The 20,035-nt window shown below is 52.1% G+C and overlaps 1 protein-coding gene across 7 annotated transcripts in view; it reads left to right on the plus strand.

Moving 5' to 3' along the window:
* SYT6 (synaptotagmin 6) overlaps positions 1–20,035 on the plus strand; it is a 70,688-nt gene that overhangs the window by 37,612 nt on the left and 13,041 nt on the right. For all 7 annotated transcript variants that reach the window (XR_003510226.1, XR_003510225.1, XM_027536012.1 and 4 more), the window contains exon 4: positions 19,399–19,519. Coding sequence is in view for 5 of the 7 variants with exons in the window: in XM_027536012.1 (XP_027391813.1) it covers positions 19,399–19,519 (121 nt within the window). In the remaining 2 variants the exon portion in view is untranslated. The remainder of the gene's footprint in view (positions 1–19,398; positions 19,520–20,035) is intronic.

Below are 20,035 nucleotides of genomic sequence, written 5' to 3' on the forward strand. Positions count from 1 at the left end.
TAAATATAAACCAGATGCTTGAGGAAAACAGAGCTACCCCTGCTCCTAGAACAGAAGAGAATAATGAACAACATCACAGGGACAGTTCAGAGCATGGTCTCCAAATTCAAAAATGTTATGAATACCTCTGGGCTTAAGTTTCTTCATCTGTAAAGTGGGGGTAACCATAAGACCTAGTTCATGAATTTGTGGGGCACTAAATGAGGTTCTTTTTAAAAGATTTATAAAAACAAGTAATTAAGAAAACAGATGTAACGTACTGTCACGCACTGCTTAACCAGGGTTCCAGAAGCATTAGAGGAAACCAGAACACTGGGTAATGAGTGGAACTGTATGATTCCTGAGGACAATCTTTTGGCAAACCAGCAGGGTTTGGCACAGTGGATGAGAAGGGGGGCCCTGGGGTCTGGCTGTGTGGGTTTGAACCACATTTCTCTTTAGCAAAGTGAGCTGGTTAATATCTTTGTGAGTATCTCTCTGCTTGCTTCGTCATCAGTAAAATGTGGGTAAGACTAACCTCTGATCTATATGCCCAGAGTTCTTAGCCAAATACCCAGCACGCAGCTAGTGCTTGATGAATGTGAGCTCTGAGTGGTATCTTGAAGGCTCTTTGTCATCATCCTTACTGTGGTAGAGGTCTGCAGTCTCTGAAATCCAGGGTTCTCGACTTTCCACTGCCACCATTCAGTCTTGTTTATTTGTACATCCCTGTAGTCCTTAGGGCTTCCCAGGTGGCTCAGTGGTAAAGAATCCACCTGCTAATGCAGGAGACCCGGGTTTGATTCCTGGGTCTGGAAGATCCCCTGGAGTAGGAAATGGCAATCCACTCCAGTATTCTTGATTGAAAAATTCCATGGATAGAGGAGCTTGGCGGGCTACAGTCCGTAGTGCTGCGGAGTCAAACATGACTGAGTATGCAATAAGTGTACATGCTGTAGCTCTTAACCATGGCCTTCATCCTGCAGGTGCTTATTTATCCATGTGCAATGAAATTGGAAAGTGAGAGACAGGGGCATTGAAGAACTCCAGCTGGCACCAGCTGGCCACCCAGCCTTTCAAAGCCTCCATTTTCTGACCTGTAAAGTGAGAAGGGATCTTTATAACATCCAAGGCCCCTTGAGCTCTTATATTGATTAAATCACAGAGAGGTCTTTACTCTCAAACTGATAATTGCAGTAGTTGCAGGAGGTGCTTGGCTAGGAATTCCATAAGAGACCCAGTTCCCACCCTAATCTCTAAGAAAGGGGTGGGCTAGAACCAAGTCATGGGTGCTCTGCAGAGCCATGGGGCACGTGGATGGCAGTGAACGGAGGTCCCAGAATCAGTGATTTCCCATGGCCTGGCCTGGAGGGCAGGGGCCTGGGCTCGCCTGGGCATGTCCTACCACTTCGAGGAAAAGTGGCCTCTCTGACACAGACAGGAGATGGAGCTGTCTGGTAGGAGGGGGAAGCCAATGAGGGTGGGGTGGGAGGAGGAGGTGAGAGGATGGCTCTGCTCTGTGGGAAGCAGGGAAAGCTGGGCAGTGACTTGGATAAGGAGCCTGAGAGTTGGGGTGGCGGAGGGGGAGTGTGTCCAGGGAGCAGCAGGCCCCCTTGTCAGCAGTAGCAGCCACATCAGGAGAAGCAAGAACCCTGGAGATGCCCGGCCTGGGGATGCCCTGAGGCTTGGCGGAGTATGGCCTTGCCTTGATGCCAGGCTGGCCTCTTCCTGAGTCTGGGGGCTGTTTAGGCTCATTCAGTGCCGAGAGGCAGTCCCTCTGGGAGAGGGAAGGAAGGACTTGAAAGAACTTCCCCTGTGGAGCTCAGGCCCCGCCAGTGGTAGCTCCAGAATGGGGGTAGGCAAGAGCCCCGGCTCCATGATCCCCTCCTCCCCACCCCCGGGGCTGCCTCCCCGCCTGAGCCTTGCTCTTTGTTTCTGCCACTGGGTACTCAGTGCCTGGAAAAGAGGAAATAACCATTAGTGTCACCTGCTCACCAGTGGGAGACATTAGCTTCTCTGGCAGAGCATGTGGCCTGTAATTTTTGGAGGAGTTACAATAATGGAGCTAATTTGGTGTTTCATCATTATGTTCCTGGGTGAGCAGCGGGGGAGGGGAGGCCCGGGGCCTCACCATCACCTCCCAGCACAGGGCTCTGTGCTTCCTTGGGTATCTTTAGGGGTCCTGGAGCCAGGCTCCCTCCTCCCTTGCCCTCCTTTCCCACCAGTAGCTTCTCCTTCCAGAGGTGGATTGTCAGAATGCAGCTTGGAGACCACCGAGGCAAACCCCAGCCAGACGCAAGTCTACAGCAGGACAGAGCAGGAAGGGGGCTGAGAGTTGGAGGAGGTGTATGAAGAGCCTGGGGCTTCCCTGGTGGCTCGGATGGTAAAGAATCCGCCTGCAATGCAGGAGACCCTGGGTTCAATCCCTGGGTCAGGAAGATCTCCTGGAGAAGGGCGTGGCAGCCCACTCCAGGATGCATTCTTGCCTGGAGAATCCCATGGACAGAGGAGCCTGGCAGGCTACAGTCCATAGGGTCATGCAGAGTCTGACACGACTGAAGCAACTGAGCAAGCAGCCACGTGTAAAGAGTCTGCTCTGCACTAGACACCATCCAGGGGGTTTAAGTGCACACATCTGTTCATCTGCATGGTTAAGCCCATTTTATAGACGAGAAGGTGAGGTCATCTGGTATGATGCTTTCATTTTACAGCTGAGAAAACTGCAGCTCAGGGAGGCCCAGTAACAATATGTAGGCTATCAAAGCTGGCATTTGAACCTAGGCCTCTTGGCTCCAAGTTCAGTGTTTGTTGTTCAGTTGCTCAGTTGTATCCAACTCTTTGTGACCACATGGACTGTGCCATGCCAGGCTTCCCTGTCCTTCACTATCTCCTGAAGCTTGCTCAAACTCCTGTCTATTGAGTCAGTGATGCCATCCAACCATCTTATCCTCTGTTGCCCTCTTCTCCTCCTGCCCTGTCTTTTGCAGTATTGGGGTCTTTTCCAATGAGTCAGTGCTTCGCATCACCCCTAAGTTTATCCTGTTGCTGGGGACACCTGAGCTGGAGCCTAGAGTCTAAGAAGTCACCCACAGATGCCCTTTAATAAGTGCCCCACTTATTAAAGATGCTGCTGGGTGGGGAAACCCTGGGATAGGAGGAAAAAAGAGGCAGCCTGCCAGCCAGCACAGCTTCTCATGGGCCTTGAAGCCAGGAGCTGTGGCCTTTGAAATCCAAACTAGAAGATGTCCCTGTTCCCACCCTCCACCCAGGGATGCACCCAAGGCAACTGCCCCTCCTCCTCTTGTTGACTCAGACATCCACGGAGCGCACCTGGCCCCTAAGCCCACCAGGTGCGGGGCCATTGCCTGCCCCAGTATGGCAGGAGAATGAGAGATTTACAACCCTTGTGAGCTTACTGCACGTAAATCTTGATTTTTTTCTACTAGCAGCTGGCAAAGTCTTCCTTGTGGTTTCCTTATGTGCCTCCAGATCAGGGGCTTAGAGCAACTGCCGCATAGGAAACCACCTCTGATGCTCATTGTCAGAAAGGGTTAAGCAAGTTCAATGACATCCACAGTTATGCAGCTGGAACGCAGTAGAGCAGGGATTTGAACCCTGCCCCAAACCCCATGAATCCTCCACGGGGTTGTTGGTACTCATTCCCTGGTACCAGAATTTCCCTGCCCTCTAGTTGGATGAAGAGCCAAGATCTCAACTCAATCAAGAGTTCTTTGTTGATGACTGTTGTGGGTCTAGAAGAAGGCCGCTGAAATACCTGGACACTTTAGAAGGCCAAGGACCCTGGATTTCTCAGTATTAGAGAGGGATGGCCGTCAAAACCGACACTGTCTTCAAGACTCTGAAGGCATAATGGCTGTGTTACGATGAAATAGCAAGCGTGGACTGGGAGGGGAGGGCGTAAGTGACCTGGGAGGCACTGGGTTGGACATCAGGGAGAGTTTTGAGTTCCAGGAGGATGCAACACTGGAAAAGGTGGTAGTGAGATTTTTTTTTTTTTTTTAAGAGACCACAGTTCTTGAATTTAATGTGGTCCTGCTTGGGAGCTAGGACTGGATGAGTTGACCAACCACTCATGGTCTCTTGCTGCCTAGTGACATGTGATTGGGGCTGTCTTGCTCCGATCCACAAAAACCACACACCAAAGGAGTGAATCCACTTGCAGCTCTCCTAGGAGGTCCACAAGGACTGCAGACTGTCCCCTTGCCCCACCTCAAGACCTAAAGAAGCAAGAAGACAAAAATGAAGAAAATAACTCTCTGCAGGAGACAGAGGGAAACTTTATATGCCTGAAACATCTTCGTGAAGGGTTTCCTCCTCCCAGACATGGTGTCTGCACCCCAGGGAAGCTCAGTGGGGAAGATCATGCAGAGACAGCCCAGGGTTCTTCCATGCTGGCCCAGCTTCCTCCTCACCCATCTTCTTGCACAAGACAGTGTCCACTGGAGCAACTTAGCACTGGGTGAGATGATCACACACAGGTGTATTTCATGAGGAACAGCTGACTGAGGCCAAGATGTGGGCATTGGCTGGTTGAAGTGAACAGGAGATGGAGCCCTACATATCGTACTTGTTCCCCTTCAAGAGGAAGCAGACAGGGGCAGGCAGAGGGAAGCCACAACTTTAAATCTCAGGGGCTTCCTCTTTAGTGCTTCTTGCTTTTGGAACACCAAGAAATGTCGCTTTCAAAACCCACACGGGTCCTTAGCTCACCTGAGCCTCATTAACCAGGGGCCAAAGGTTACTGTGGATTTGTGGCACGGAGCACAATTCCGGAGGAGGCTGGGTGGCACAGAGGAGAAGAGCAAGGCCTCAGAGTCAGCAGTTGGGAGTCCACATCCAGACTTGGTGGATCACTCTGAGACCCTAGGCAATTACTTAACCTCTGTGATCCTCAGTATGGCAATAATCATGGATCCTCCCAGGAATGCCATGTGAACATAATGAATGAAGTCCAGTGTGTTGCATGGTCTCTACACACAAGCTTTGGCTGCGTGTCTCTCAGTCCCCTTCTCTCTTGACTTTGGCTTTGATCACCAAAATAAGTAGATGACGTGGAAGAAACGTCAGAATCCTGATCAGAGTATGTGTGCTCAGTTGCTTCTTCTAACTCCACGTGGCAAAAGTTCTCAGCCCCTGAGACCTTCCCTGAGTGCGTGCTAAGTCACTTCAGTTGTGTCTGACTCTTTACGACCCTACGGACTGGAGCCTGCCAGGCTCTTCTATCCATGAGATTCTTCAGGAAGAGACTTCGCTAGAGCACTTGTTAAAACGCAGAGTGCTGGGCCCCGCACCTGTTGAGGGTGGGCCCAATAATTCGCATTTCTGGCAAGCTCTAAGTGCTGCTGCTGGTGATAGTCAGGGAACCACATTTGGAGAACTACCACAATAAGGAATATTTACAAAATGGTGTCATGCATTTTTCAAGCACTATCCAGTTTTCTTAAACCATCTAAATTTGGGTGAGGCACCTTCTTACTAAAATTCAGCTAAGCAGTGTGCCTGAGGTACAAAGGGAAAAGGTGGAAGGCAAGAGTGAGCAAGCCATCTAGGGGAATTGACATGGCTTTGATCCATTGCAACCTTGTTTGCACCTATGAAAGGAGAAGAGGCCCTTCTGTGATGCTAACTTTTGCTCGGCAGCACTGATACTGAATCACTTTGCTCGTGGTCACAGAGCCTCTACTAAGGGTCTTGTCCAGGGCAGCCTCGGAATCTCTTGTTTGCGTTATGTTGCAAACCAAGGATACATAAGAGTCTCTGGGGAAGCCTGTCAATCCTTCACTCATGCAGGCCCCAGCCTCAGAGATCCTGATTCCACAGACCTGGGCTACAACTCAGGAGTCAAGTTCCCACCTCCCAAGGGAATCCAGAACAGGAGCGCTCCAGACCACTTCCTGGGCAGTACCTTGTGAGGCACCACCCTGAGCTATTAGCCACGTCTTGTTAGCCACAGAGACAAGGCTGGACAGACCTGAGGCTGAGGTTAAGCAGGGACCCACACCCGTCCTTTTCATCACCTTCTAACTAGGTGTACCCCACAAAGCCAAGCTGCTCATTAATTCAACAAATATTGGTGCATGCATGCATGCTAAGTCGCTTCAGTCGTGGCTGACTCTTTGTGACCCTATGGACCGTAGCCCACCAGGCTCTTCTGTCTGTGGGATACTCCAGGCAAGAATACTGGAATGGGTTGCCAGGCCCTCCTCCAGGGGATCTTCCCAAGCCAGGTATCAAACCCACGTCTCTTACATCTACCTGCATTGGCAGGTGGGTCCTTTCCCACTAGCGCCACCTGGGAAGCCCCCGAATGTTGGTGAGCCTGTGTTATAGCCCAGGCACTGTGCTCAGGCCTGGGAATACAATGGTGAGTAAACTACTGGATGGCAGTGAGAACAGGTTAAGCAAGGCACCAAGGGGGCAGGATTCAAGGAGGCATTCATGCTGGAGGCACTTATGAGTGAAGCTGAGTGAGGGCCTCCACCAACTTTGCCTTTGTACCCTGGGCCCTTGGTTTGCTCAGCCCTGTCCTTTGGGAACACGCAGTCTAGAGCAGGAGGTGTGGCTTTGGAGGAAGTGCCCGAACAATGAGAGGACACCTGCTATGTGTGAAGAGTTGGGGTAAGGATGATCAAGCAGAGGGGACACAATGTGCAGGGTGAGGGTGGGGCACATTTGAAGGGCTGACAGCACCTGAGAGGCTAACGCAAGGTGGTGAGGCCTGGGCAAGTGGAGGGAGGGATGGGCCCTGATCGAGTAGGGCCCCGCAGGTCTTGGTAAGGGCTTTGGCTTTCATTCTACCACAGGAGGAAGTCACTGAAGGGTTTTAAATAGAGGAGTGACATGGTCCATCTTACAGTTTTGGAAGCCCTTTCTGCCTGCTGTGTGGAAGGTGGAGCAGGAAAGCAAAGGGAAGCAAGGGACCCGTTGGGAGGTGTGGCACGGGCGGGTGGAAGGTGATGTTGTCCTCTCTGTGGCACTGGAGGTAGAGACAGGTGGGTAGACTCGAGATCAGATTTGAAGATAGAGTTAACAGGACTCAGTGATGAGAACTGACAGGGTTTCGTGATGAACTGAATGCAGAGGAGAGAGGAAGGCAGGCATCAACTAGGAGAAACTGGGTGGATGGAGGGGCCGTTTCCCGAGTTGAAGAAAACAAGAGGAACATGTAAGCAGAAGCTCGGAGTTCTCCCCGAGAATCCCAAGTTTGAGTTTCTCAAGTTTCTGTGAGATGTCCAGGTTGGGATGTCGTGTTGAAACATATGAGTGTGGAGTCTAGAGGCAGACTGTGAAAGCACCATAAATTCGGGGGTCATGAGCATGGCGGTGGGTGTTGACATTATGGGTGAGTGAGGAGAAAATGACTGTTTAGAATCCACTGCTTAGAGGCAGGGACGGGAGGATGGTCCAGCAGAAATTGGAAGGAATAGCTGCAGAGGTGGGAGAATAACTGAAGGAAGAGAATGCTTCCAGAACAGCCTAGGCAACTCCACGCAAGGCTGCAAAGAGGGTCTTCAGAGAGCAGCCTCATTGCGGCAAGGCCCAGAGGTCAAAGTGTCTGGAACAGGAGACAGGTAAAAACCTAAACCTTCAGGTCACCAAAGAGACGGAGAAGCTAGAGCCCCATCACTCATGGTTCAAGCTGGAGCCCTTGTCTGGAACCCCTGGCTGTTGGCATCCCCAGGACACCTGTTTGCAGAAGCATTTCTCCGTTGCTCCAGGAGACCATCCCGCCGGGACCAAGGCATCTGTCTTCCCTCCTCTGAGAGCCCTGCTGGTGCAGCCCTGCCCAGGCAAAGAGCAGCTAACTCACCGCTGAGCCACCCGCCCCCTCTGGAGGAAACTGACAGCTGTTTGACAGCCACGCAGCAGGACCATTTGAGGCAAGAAATGAAGACAGATGCTCATCATTAAGTTCATTTATGTGCCATTTACTCCTCTCTGTCATTAGTGAAGATGCCTGTGGATGGACCAGAGCGGAGGTGAGGTCCTTGGCCCTGGCCTCTCCAGACAGGCCCGAGTGGTGCAGACTCTCCAGCTTGACCAGGCATGGCCTCCATCTCTTCTGGAACTTCCCCAAACTCTGCTCTCCTCAAACTCCTTCTGCCCCCTCATAGCCCCTCTCCCTCTCCGCCCACCTTTTAAAAAGTCATTAGGAAGGGATCTGTACCTCCCAGTGTGATTCTGACTCATGGATATTTGCCCAAAAGTAATGGTGCATGCCAAACACTAAACCTCTTTTCAAGGGCAGGTTCCTGAAGGAGAGGCTGTGGAAAAGTTTCCTAAATAAAACCAGCTGTTTCCCTGAAGATGCTCAGATAGAGAAGCACTTGCCACCCACTGATGTGCTGTCGTGTCTGGAGGTGTCCCTGGGACCGAGCCCACCTCGAGGATCTCACCCACTTCCTCTGTCCCCTGCCCGCCCTCTGAGCCTGAGGGTCTCTCTCTTCTCCATCAGCGGGTCCCAGGCTCTCTGTGTCCACAGCATGGGCTGCAGCCAGAGCGTATGGAGTTCGTTTAAGGCGCCTCCATTTTGCTAGATCATTTATTCATAATGCTGCAAAGCCCTTGGGGCAGAGAGCACTTGAGAGAAAAAGCAGGCATGGAAGTCAGAACAAACAGAAGCGGCCCCGGCTCCCAGCAGGGAGCCCGAGCAACACAACAGACACAGCCCGCCCTTCCACCCGGGCCACCCCCAGCCTGTGGCGTTCTCCTCAGCCCTGCAAGCCCAGGCCCCCAGAGGAGCAGGGAACAGCCCACGTCAGCCAGCCTGGTGCTCACAGCAGGATCCCCCCTTGTGGCACCCCAGGAGAAGCACCCACCCTCTTGGCTCCTCTCCGCCAGCAGAGAGTTGATCCAGCCTTGGGGGATGTATGGGGTGGATGGAATGTTGGTTTCTGCCCTCCTCCACTGCAGCCCACTCATCTAGTGGGTCCCAGATCCTGCTGATTGAGTCTCAGATGTGCCTTGCCTTGCTTCAAGGCCTTTGTAACTCCTGTCCCCAGGCCATGAGAGACACCCCAAGCCTGACCAGAGGAGTGAGGAGAAGGGACCCAAGAGGAGAGATCAGGACAGCTGGACTGGCAAGACGAGTGTTGTCTAGGACAGTCAGGAAGAAGGAGAGGTTATTTCAGGCAGTGGAATGAGCAGGGCCAAGGTGTGAAGGTACAGAAGAACCTGGGGTTTGGGAGGGGGAGCTGTAGAGAGACAGGATGTTGCAGTAGCCAAAATGGTGGGCTCTCGAACCTGGCTGCCTGGGGTCACATCCCAGCTCTGCCATGGAGTAGCTATGTGCTGGGGTGGAGGAACAGCCTTGAGGTACGTCAGGGTCCCCGTGAAGAAAATGCAGATAATCATAGCATCTATCTCATGAGGCTTCTGTGAAATTTATATGACTCGGCATGTATGAGCACTTAGGACAGAATGGCCCATAATAGGGCACCTGGACTGGAATGATTGGCAAGAAAGGCAAGGGCCAAATCACGAAGAAGCCTGAGTGCCCTGGATGCTGAGGGTGAGTGATTTTCACCCTGACTCCTAGACGCTCCAAGGAAGTAGGCTGAGGGGTTGAAGGTAGGAATTCTGGGTGGTGGTGGTGGTGTAGTCGTGTCTGACTCTTGGTGACAGTTAACTCTGGGTGTTGTTGTTCAGATGTTAAGTCTTGCCCCACTCTGCGACCGCATGAACTGCAGCATGCCAGGCTTACCTGTCCTCCACTATCTCCCAGAGTTTGCTCAAACTCATGTCCATCGAGTCAGTGATTTCATCCAACCATCTCATCCTCGACACAGAGAGATCACAACAAACTGTAGATCAAAACAAACTGTGGAAAATTCTTAAAGAGATGGGAACACCAGACCACCTGACCTGCCTCCTGAGAAGTCTGTATGCAGGTCAAGAAGCAACAGTTAGAACTGGACATGGAACAACAGACTGGGTCCAAATAGAGAAAGGAGTTTGTCAAGGCTGTATATCATCACCCTGCTTAAACTTACATGCAGCGTACATCATGCTAAATGCCGGGCTGGATGAAGCACAAGTTGGAATCAAGGTTGCCAGGAGAAATATCAATAACTTCACCCTTATGACACCATCCTTATGGCAGAAAGTGAAGAGGAACTAAAGAGCCTCTTGATGAAAGTGAAAGAGGAGAGTGAAAAAGTTGGCTTAAAACTCAACATTCAGAAAACTAAGATCATGGCATCCAATTTGCCATCACTTCATGGCAAATAGATGGGAAAACAATGGAAACAGTGACAGACTTTATTTTTTTGGCTTCAAAATCACTGCAATGAAATTAAAAGACACTTGCTCCATGGAAGAAAAACTATGACCAACCTAGACAGTATATTAAAAAGCAGAGACATTACTTTGCCACAAAAGTCTGTCTAGTCAAAGCTATGGTTTTTCCAGTAGTCTTGTATGGATAGAGTTGCTATAAAGAAAGCTGAGTGCTGAAAAATTGATGCTTTTGAACTGTGGTGTTGGAGAAGACTCTTGAGAATCCCTTGGACTGCAAGGAGATCGAGCCAGTCAATCCTAAAGGAAATCAGTCCTGAATGTTGATTGGAAGGACTGATGCTGAAGCTGAAGCTCTAATACTTTGGCCACCTGATGCAAAGAATTGACTCACTGGAAAAGACCCTGATGCTGGGAAAGATTGAAGGCAGGAGAAGGAGATAACAGAGGATGAGATGGTTGGATGGCATCACCAACTCGATGGACATGAGTTTGACTAAGCTCCGGGAGTTGGTGATAGACAGGGAAGCCTGGCATGCTGCAGTCCATGGGGTCACAAAGAGTCGAACACAACTGAGCAACTGAACTGAATTGGTCTCATTCTGTATTGTCCCCTTCTCCTCCTGCCCTCAATCTTTCCTAGCATCAGGATCTTTTCCAATGAGTCGGCTCCATATCAGGTGGTCAAAATATTGGAGCTTCACATTGGTCCTTCCAACGAATATTGAGGGTTGCCTCATTTCTAAGCCACTTTTCATCCATTGTGTATATTTCATTTGAAGAAGAGTTTTCCAGCTACAAAACTAGTTTGGAATGGGGGGCCACTGAACGATTTGGAGCAGGAGAACCCTCTGATTACAGCGAGGAGGATAGATCCGAGGGGTTGGGGGCTATGCTTATGCTTAGTCACTCAGTCGTGTCTGACATTTTGCAACCCTGTGGACTGTAGCCTGCCAGGCTCCTCTGTCCATGGGGCTTCTCCAGGCAAGAATACTGGAGTGGGTTGCTATTTCCTCCTCCAGGGGAACTTCCCAACCCAGGGATCGAACCCAGCTCTCCCTCATTGCAGGCGGAGTCTTTACCATGTGAGCCACCAGGGGATTGGAGTAGGGAGTCAGAAAACTGGGAAGTCCTGGTATGGGTTAGAGCTAAGGTAGTGTGGAGAGGAGGGGAGGAGCAGGCCTCAGAGTCTGCGGACTCTTACAGGGCAGAAAAGCCTGGCTGGGAAACTGAGTATGGAGACCACAGGAGGGCTAGGAAGCTGGGATCCTATCGACTTCTCTTCCCCGTGCATGTGCGCTAAGTCACTTTAGTCATGTCCGACTCTTTGTGACCGTATGGACTGTAGCCCGCCAGGCTCCACTGTCCATGAGATTTCCCAGCCAGAGGACTAGAGTGGGTTTCCAGTTCTTTCTCCAAGGGATCTTCACAACCCGGGGATCCACTCTTCCTCAGCCACCCATTTTCCCTGCAATTCTGCTGAAGTCCTGCTTTCCACGGAGGAGAAAATCCAAACACCCCTCAGGGCCTCAGAGACCTGGCCCTGCCTCCCTTCCCCACTGCTCCCCTCCCCGCATGCTGCTCCCCTGGCATCACTTGCTATCCCCTTGGGGCAGTCCACCTCCCGCCTCTCTCAGGTCTGACTGGCCTCCTGACCGCTCTGTCTAAACAGCCTCCACCCTGCCCCCGACTCTTTACTCTCTGCCCCTGCCCACGTTCCCTCAGCACCCTACAATACTCTCTTGCTTACTTGAGTTTTGTCTCCCTCCCCCAGAACAGAAGCTCCTGGAGGGCTGGGACTCTGTCTCATTACTACTGTCTCCCTGTATTTGGAAACATTTTGTAGGCAGTAGCGAATGAATGACACAGGTGAAGATGGTCTCTGGTGTGGGTGTCTAGGCGGAAGGTAATGCTGTGGACTGAGAGGGATATAGGGATGGAAGAGCAGGTGTAGAGAGGTCTCGGTCACCCGCCGGTGTGGGCCCTGAGGCAGACACGCCAGCCTGGTCTGGGCTGCTCTCAGCCTGCCCTGTGGTCCACACTGCCCTCGAGCCTCGCTGGACCTCCAGGCCTCTGCTCTGTGTCTTTATGCACCCAATGACACCTGCCTGGGCACTGCTTGCTTGTTTCTTCTCCTGTAAGCTCTTTTCACTCACCTTGCTAGATCCTACCGAGTAGCACCCTCTCTGGGAAGCCTACCCTAAAATTCCTGGCAGAGCTTCTTTCCTCCTCTAGGGCCCACATCTTGTCCACAGCTCTCTTACAGCACTAATCGAGCCAGACGCTGCTGCTTACCTGTGTGCCTTTCTCTCTCTGGCCTTATCCCAAGCCCGGGAGCTCTCGATAATGGTAGTTGTGATAGTCTTAACAAATTATAATAGCGGCTAATGCTTTCTGAGTGCTTACTGTGTGCCAGGCACTATGCTAAGCACTTGGCACAAATTACCTCATTTAATCTTTATTTATCAACCTTAGGAAGTAGGTACTGTTATTAGCCCCATTTCACAGATTAGAAAACCAAGACTAGAAAAGGATTAAAGTAAGTTACACTCCTCATAAATGGAGCTGGACCCTGGACCCAGAGTTGCCTGACCTCAAGTCCACAGGCTCAACCATTCTTTCATCAGCCAGTATTTCCTGAGCTCTTACTGTGAATTGGGCCCTGGGCTAGATATGGGGGATTGATGAGTAAAACCAGTCCATATCCCTGCTCCCACAGAGCCCCCCATCTAATGAGAACACTGCATTCATCATAAAATCCCCACAGTCAAATAGAAGCTATGGTTGTGGCGTGGGCTCTGAAGAGGTCTGGGGGGCTGTGGGGGTGGATACCAGTCCCGGCATCCAGCCTCCACATGTGACTCATCTCTACCCCCAGTTCCAAGCCCCAGGTCTACATAGAGGGATTGCTCACTGGCTCTTTCTTTACCTGTTGAAGCCAAATTGGCTTCCACCCCATCTCGCTTCCAGCCCCCCAGCCTCAGGGTAACAGCACTTCCTGCCCAGTGCTTCAAAGATCTTTTTATTCTCTTGTGACTTTTCTGAAAGTGTAGCAGATACTTCTCTGCTGATGCTGAGCGATTCAGACAAGCCACTTAATGATTAAGAGACTAGAAGTGTTCTCTAAGAGATGGGGAAGCATCGTTCTTGCTTCGCTCAGCCTGGATTCCCCAGACGGACGCAGAGGCATTGACGCCACTCATTGCCTATTTAAGAGGAAGAAGCCCAGCCCTGGAGAAGAACAAAACAGGTGGGGGGCAGTGGGAACTGAAGGAATGAGAGCATATGAAATTCAAAACAAAGTTCCTGGATACCTTGAGGTGGGTAAACAGACAGATAGCAGTTAAGCATCCTTGAAAGTGTGAAAGTGCTAATCTCTCAGCCGTGTCCGACTCTTTGCAACCAACCCCATGGACTGTAGCCCACCAGGCTCCTCTGTCCATGGAATTCTCCAGGAAAGAATACTGGAGTGGATTGCCATTCCCTTCTCCAGGTATCTTCCCTACCCAGGGATCGAACCCCAGTCTTCTGATTGCAGGCAGATTCTTTACCCTCTGAGCCACCAGGGAAACCCTTAGGCATCCTTGGACCATCTTAATTGGTGATGGCTGATGATGAATTTTTCCAGTTTGAATGCTTGGTTTTTATGGCTGGCAGGGACCTTAAGGCTACAGCATCTGGGGTGATGCTCTCATTTTATAGACCAAAGCCCAGAGATGTGAAATGACAAGCCTGAGTACTTAGTGGTGGAGGGACTAAATAAAGTCCCTCCCTTTCCTGGGCAGTCCACAGGTAGGAAATTTTTTTTTTTTTTTCTATACTTAGGGCTGTGTGAGTGCATCAAGGAGAGAAAAGTGCTTTAATGAGCTGTTGCAGATGGACTCCTGGGGAACCAGCAAGGGCAATGTGGTGCAGTGGATGGGCCTTTACAAATCTTACTGCCCAGACGTCTGGGCGCAGCAGCCAGGGGAGATGCTACTAGGATGCACAATGATGTAGGTGGACAGGCTTCATGCAATTAAGGACAGGATTCTCCAAGCGCCAATATCCTGGATGCAGGCCTGCCCCTCTCCAAGCAATAGCCAAGACTTTCACCAGCTACTGCTGGGCTCAGACCCACCCTATCAGCCCCTTGGGTCAGCAGTCCAGAGGCCTAAGTTGGAGTCTGCTGCTTTCTGGACAGCAGTGACCTCTTCTGCACCAGGAAGCTCATTGCCAGTCAGGGGCCCTATGGTGGTCTCTCTTGACAGAAGGTGAAGATGAAAGGAATAATGTGCTGGCTGTTCTGCAGCCCCTGGTCACCCCTGGTTATATTAAAGCCAAAGCCACAAACATCCTCAGTGAGGATAAAAGGCTGGCAAGTGTGCAGGATCTGGGGCTGAAACCTCCTGAGAAAGCAGGTGGTGCTGAGATGACTCGGCAAGGCTGCCCATGGGGCCAAGCTGGGCCTGGCTTTCCAGAGAGGGAGATGCCTCCAGGAGATGCTGACTTTCTGACTGCTTAGCCCCATCTATGTACTCAAAAGTAAACTATTTATTTTCCTTTATCAAGTAACCTGGTCCTCTACTGTTTACAAGGGCTTCCCAGGTGGCTCTAGTGGTAAAGAACCCCCCTGCCAATGCAAGAGACATAAGAGATGTTCGATCCCTGGGTAGAGGAGATCCCCTGGAGAAGGGCATGGCAACCCACTCCAGTATTCATGCCTGGAGAATCCCCATGGACAGAGGAGCCTGGCAGGCTACAGTCCATGGAGTCACAAGAGTCGGACATGACTGAAGCGACTGATCACACACTGCTGTGTACATATGCAGGGGAATTAATACTTGCCTTAACCCACTGAGCCAAGAGTAGCTGTTCTGCCATCAGGCCCAATCACCCCCAGCAGAAGGTCCAAGATCAGACTTTGGGCCACTTGGCCCCAGTTTCCTCTCTGCCCCCAAGTCATAGTGGACTCTTGACCCACTCCTTTTGCCTCTTGGGGCCCAGTGATGGAGGGTGGAGCTCACTGCTGGGTGCAGGAACCAGGAGCGGGGTGGGGAGTTCTAAATCCGGCTGCGGACTCAGCACCTTGGGTGCCCCCAGGGGCGGCTCTACCGAGGAAGGAGGGCCCTGCTGACTCTGTGCTGTCCCTGGGGGGAGCCATCTCTGAGGGCGGCCTACAGAGCCCCAGGCGATTCCGCTCACCCTGAGGGCTCTCCCACAGCCCCAGGCAAGTCTCCCAAGCTCACAAACAAACTAACTTAGACTCCTGCGAAAAGACTGCCTTTGAAGGCTTCACTCTGCATCTGTCAGGTGGCTGAGTGGGAAAAGGTGACAGCAGCCTTGTGCTCACTCCTTTCACAGGTAAGAGTCACACATGACTGAGCGACTAAGCACACGCTCACAAGGACCCTGGGAACTTCTAGATTGCTTACCAGGGCCCTAACCTGATGGAAACGTTGATATGGAGAACCATTCCTTTCAAGGGTTCTTCTGCCTAAAGTGTAACCGTCTGTGTAGCTCCTCTTGGGCTCTCAAGCATCTCTGAAGCACAGTACAGGTAAAGTGAAGGCCCTGCCCCAAAGGGGCCTCTAGTCCCTGGATGCTATAGGAGGGCTTGGCTGTAGCAAAGCAGGGACTCGTGCACCCCTGTGAGCACCTCAGGGGAAGAAAGTGTAGCAGGTATGTGGGGAGACGTGCTTAGTAAGGGCTGCACCCTGGGCAAGGGTCCCTGTGAGGGGCATGGCCCTGGGCCCTCCAAGATGCATGGGATTATCATCCAAACAAAGACAAGAGGAGGAAGCATGTTGGCCAAAAGAACCAAAGATACACCGGCCAGTTGGAGCAGAGGGTTGGCAAGGAGGGATACAGAAAAATAATCAGGGGAGGTGGTAGGACGGGACTAATCGTTAAGCGTCCGGAATGTAAGCTAGGAGGATGGGTCTTGATTCTGGAAGCCGCGCAGGGGGCGCTACCGAGAGCATTTGGGCAGCAGCCCTGGCCTATAAAAGTCTGGCCCCAGAGCACTCATTTGACCTCAGCAAGTCGCTTAACTTCACCAGTCATTTCCTCCTGCATGCGGTGGGGGTACTAAGATCACCCATCCCACAGGGGCTGTGGTGAGACTCACGGAGGCAATTTAGCAAAGGACTTGGCACATGGTACGCATGCAATAACCTTGGTTCTTCTTGCTGTTATTGAGGCTGGATGGGTTTCTTGAACACTGGGCAGGATTGCACCTTGGAGGGTTATAAGGAAATCAAGGGAGTTGGGGGCCTCCTTGTAGCTCGGTGCCTCCTCTAGAGATGGAACATTCAGCCAGGTGCACTGCTGACCTGACCCTGCTGCCTGAGGGGACAGTCACGCTCCCCTGTGCCACTTGCCGTGGGCCACTTCCTGTTTCTCTCTCCCTGGACTAGGGGGCTCCGGAGGGAGACAGGACATGCACCTGAGCGAGATGGAGATCCTGGCTCCTTCTTTCCTCCCTCCCTCCTCCTCCTTTTCCCTCTCCTCCCTCCTCCTCCTCCTTTTCCCTCTCCCTCCCTCCCCTCCCTCCTCCTTTTTCCCTCTCCCTCCCTCCTCCTCCTTTTTCCTCTCCCTCCCTCCTCCCTCCTCCTTTTCCCTCTCCTCCCTCCCTCCCTCCTCCCTTTTCCCTCTCCCTCCCTCCCTCCCCTCCTCCTTCCCTCCCTCCTCCTTTTCCCTCTCCCTCCCTCCTCCTTTTCCCTCTCCCCTCCCTACCTCCCTCCTCCTTTTCCCTCTCCCTCCCTCCCTCCCTCCTCCTTTTCCCCCTCCCTCCCTCCCTCCCTCCTCCTTTTCCCTCTCCCTCCCTCCCTCCCTCCTCCTTTTCCCCCTCCCTCCCTCCCTCCCTCCTCCTTTTCCCTCTCCCTCCCTCCCTCCTCCTTTTCCCCCTCCCTCCCTCCCTCCCTCCCTCCTCCTTTTCCCTCTCCCTCCCTCCCTCCTCCTTTTCCCTCTCCCTCCCTCCTTTCCTTCCTCTGCACCAGGTCTTAGTTCGGCCATTTGGGATCTTTAGTGGCAGCATGTGGGATCTAGTTTCCCAACCAGGGATCAAACCCAGGTCCCCTGCATTGGGAGCACAGAGTCTTAGCCACTGGACCACCAAGGAAATCCTCTCGGCGCCTTCTTTTACACCCCTCTAGGCTGCATGCCTGTTGAGGGGGACAGCACACTCTCCACCAAACATGGAGCCTTTAACAGGATCTCAGTAAATCCAAGTGGAAAGAACAAGTGAAGTGCAGTCTAAGGTCTGGAGGAGCCTGGGTTACCTTGAGATGTTCCCTAGGTGGGCTGCTATCCTGAGGGTCAGAGTCCAGCTGTGCCTCACACCAGCTGCACAAGCCTGGTCAGGACATTACACCTGAGTTTAACCACTGAGTTCTTGTCTGTGAGATGGAGGGAATAATGACAATACCCACTGCCTTGCACAGTCACTGTGAGCCTCAAAGGTGGAAATGCCCATCACAGAAGAGCGTCACAGGGCACAGTTCATGGGTTTTGGTCTGGGCTCCATGTACTAGGATCTGTGGGGGAGTGCAGAGGAGGGGGGAGCTCTCTCTACAGTGTGTCCAGCTCTGCCCCAGCCAGACACCACCCTTCCACCTCTCACCCCTGCCCACAGTACCCCCACCCGCTTCTTGTCCAGGAGCTGTTACTCCTGGGATTTGGTTTGGGAGTGGGTTGAAAAAGGACAAATCTTGGGCTAGGGAAAGGGTGGGTATAGTGCCACCTAGAGGAGAGCATTGGGACCACATACGCTGGAAGGGGTGGGGGAATTATTCTGCAGGAGGGGCCAAGTGTCAGGAGTCTTTAGGAGTCTCCAGTAGAGGGTGGTTCTTTGAGAGAAGAAGAGACAAAAACCTTAGTGCGATCCTTGACTGCTCTCTTTCTCTGAAGTCACCTCCTCCAGGAGGCCTCCACAGCCAGCCTGAAATCAGAGCCACCCCAAACCTTGACCTCTTCCTCTTCCACCCTGGATCTGGGGGCTTTAAGGGAGGAAACATCTCTACGTCCTGGAGCCCCACATCAGCCTCAGAGCCTGGGAGATTTTGCAGTGATAGCACTCTCCTCTGTCAGCTGGGGAACAGGAAGAGGAGCAGTCCAGCAGAGTGCTGTTTAATTCAACAGTCAGACATGCTTACTGTCTTTGAAGTTTTCCTATTCCCTGTTGCTCAGAAACTTCCCGGGATCCCTGGTCATGATGCTTCTGGGGTCAGAAGAGGCAGGAGGGTATATGCTCCAGGCTGGGTTCATAGCTGAAGCATGACCACACATAAGGACAGAGTGGATCCAAGACCTGGCACGAACATGGAATGGCAAGTGTGTATCTTCTTGGTCAGTGCCATGTCCTGAGCAGGTCCTGATTCCTTGTGCTTCCACGCGCAAGCCTGGAAGTTGGAGTGCTAGGTGTGTTTCAGGAGAGGCAAGGAAGCTGCCAGAGCTTCCCAGGTGGCGCTAGCAGTAAAGAACCTGCCTGCCAGTGCAGGAGACTCAAGAGAGGAGGGTTCATTCCCTGGGTCGGGAAGATCCCCTGCAGGAGGGCATGGCAACCCACCCCAGTATTCTTGCCTGGAGCATTCCATGGACAGAGGAGCCTGGAGGGCTATAGTCCGTGGGGTCACAAAGAGCCAGACACAACTGAAGCGACACAACTGAAGCACACAAAGAAGCTTCCAAGGCAGAGGGCCTTGTGAAGATTGACTGAGCTGAGAGCTAGAATCGGATATGCTGGGAGAGGGGACCCCTGCTGGCCAGAGTGGGTTTTGTACAGGATACTATCGGGACCACAGGCCAGCAGGGTGGGGAGTCAAGGGCTCACGTGACCAAGAAAGGTAAACTGGAAAATAGGGTTGGGCCCCCAAGGGCTTGGTGGCTTGAGGGGCTGCAGCCAAAGGGCACAGGTAGGGCAGGTGAGGTCAAAGCAGGAGGGAGAAGACCAGGACCAGAGTCTGATCAGAGCTGAGAAGGAAAGTTGAAGAGGACAGTGTCTGCTGAAGAGCCAATGTCGTTATCACTGCCTTTTATACTCAGTTACTCCCAGGACAGAGGCCAGACCATCCAGCCTTACAGCACTCTGCCTCAGAGAGCTTCTCCGGGGCTCCGGAGTGGCCCCGCGGCTGCACAGGAGCTGTGTGGCCCTCACCTGCCCTCCTGTCTGCTTCTTTGCAGGAAAGTGTGGATTTGGGCGAGATCATGTTCTCCCTCTGCTACCTGCCCACAGCAGGCAGGCTCACCCTCACCGTGATCAAATGCCGGAACCTCAAGGCAATGGACATCACAGGCTACTCAGGTACCTCTCCTACCCAGGTGCTTGCCATGTGGCCTCCCCATAGTCCCGACTTTAGGATGTGGAGAGATTTTGAGAGAGAAGGGGGAGGAATTGCCGGTATTCTTCGATTGGAGCACAGACCTGCGGGCATATGGCCTGGCTTTGAATACCAGTTCTGCCATTTCCTTGCTGTGTAATGTTTTGGTTTCATGATCTGAACAGAAAAAAAAAAAAAAAAGTACACAGGTTGCTTTAAGAATAAACAAGTTAATTCATGTAAATGCTTAGAAATGAGCCAGACACCTAATAAGCAGTCAGTTGTTGCTCAGTCGCTCAGTCGTGTCCAACTCTGCGACTGAGCAGTCAGGAGATATTAGCTATTACAATCATTCTTTCTCTTGGAGGATGGAGAGGATAAGAAGCAAATAAATGGGAGGAAAAAATAAGAAGGAAATATCTTTCTGGTTGGTGTGAGGCCTCAGGACTTCTAAGGGTTATGTCAAGTTTGAGTGTCTTAAGTGTTTGTTGATCCATGAA

Source organism: Bos indicus x Bos taurus, chromosome 3 (genome assembly GCF_003369695.1).
Source record: "Bos indicus x Bos taurus breed Angus x Brahman F1 hybrid chromosome 3, Bos_hybrid_MaternalHap_v2.0, whole genome shotgun sequence".
Taxonomy (NCBI): Eukaryota; Metazoa; Chordata; class Mammalia; order Artiodactyla; family Bovidae; genus Bos; species Bos indicus x Bos taurus.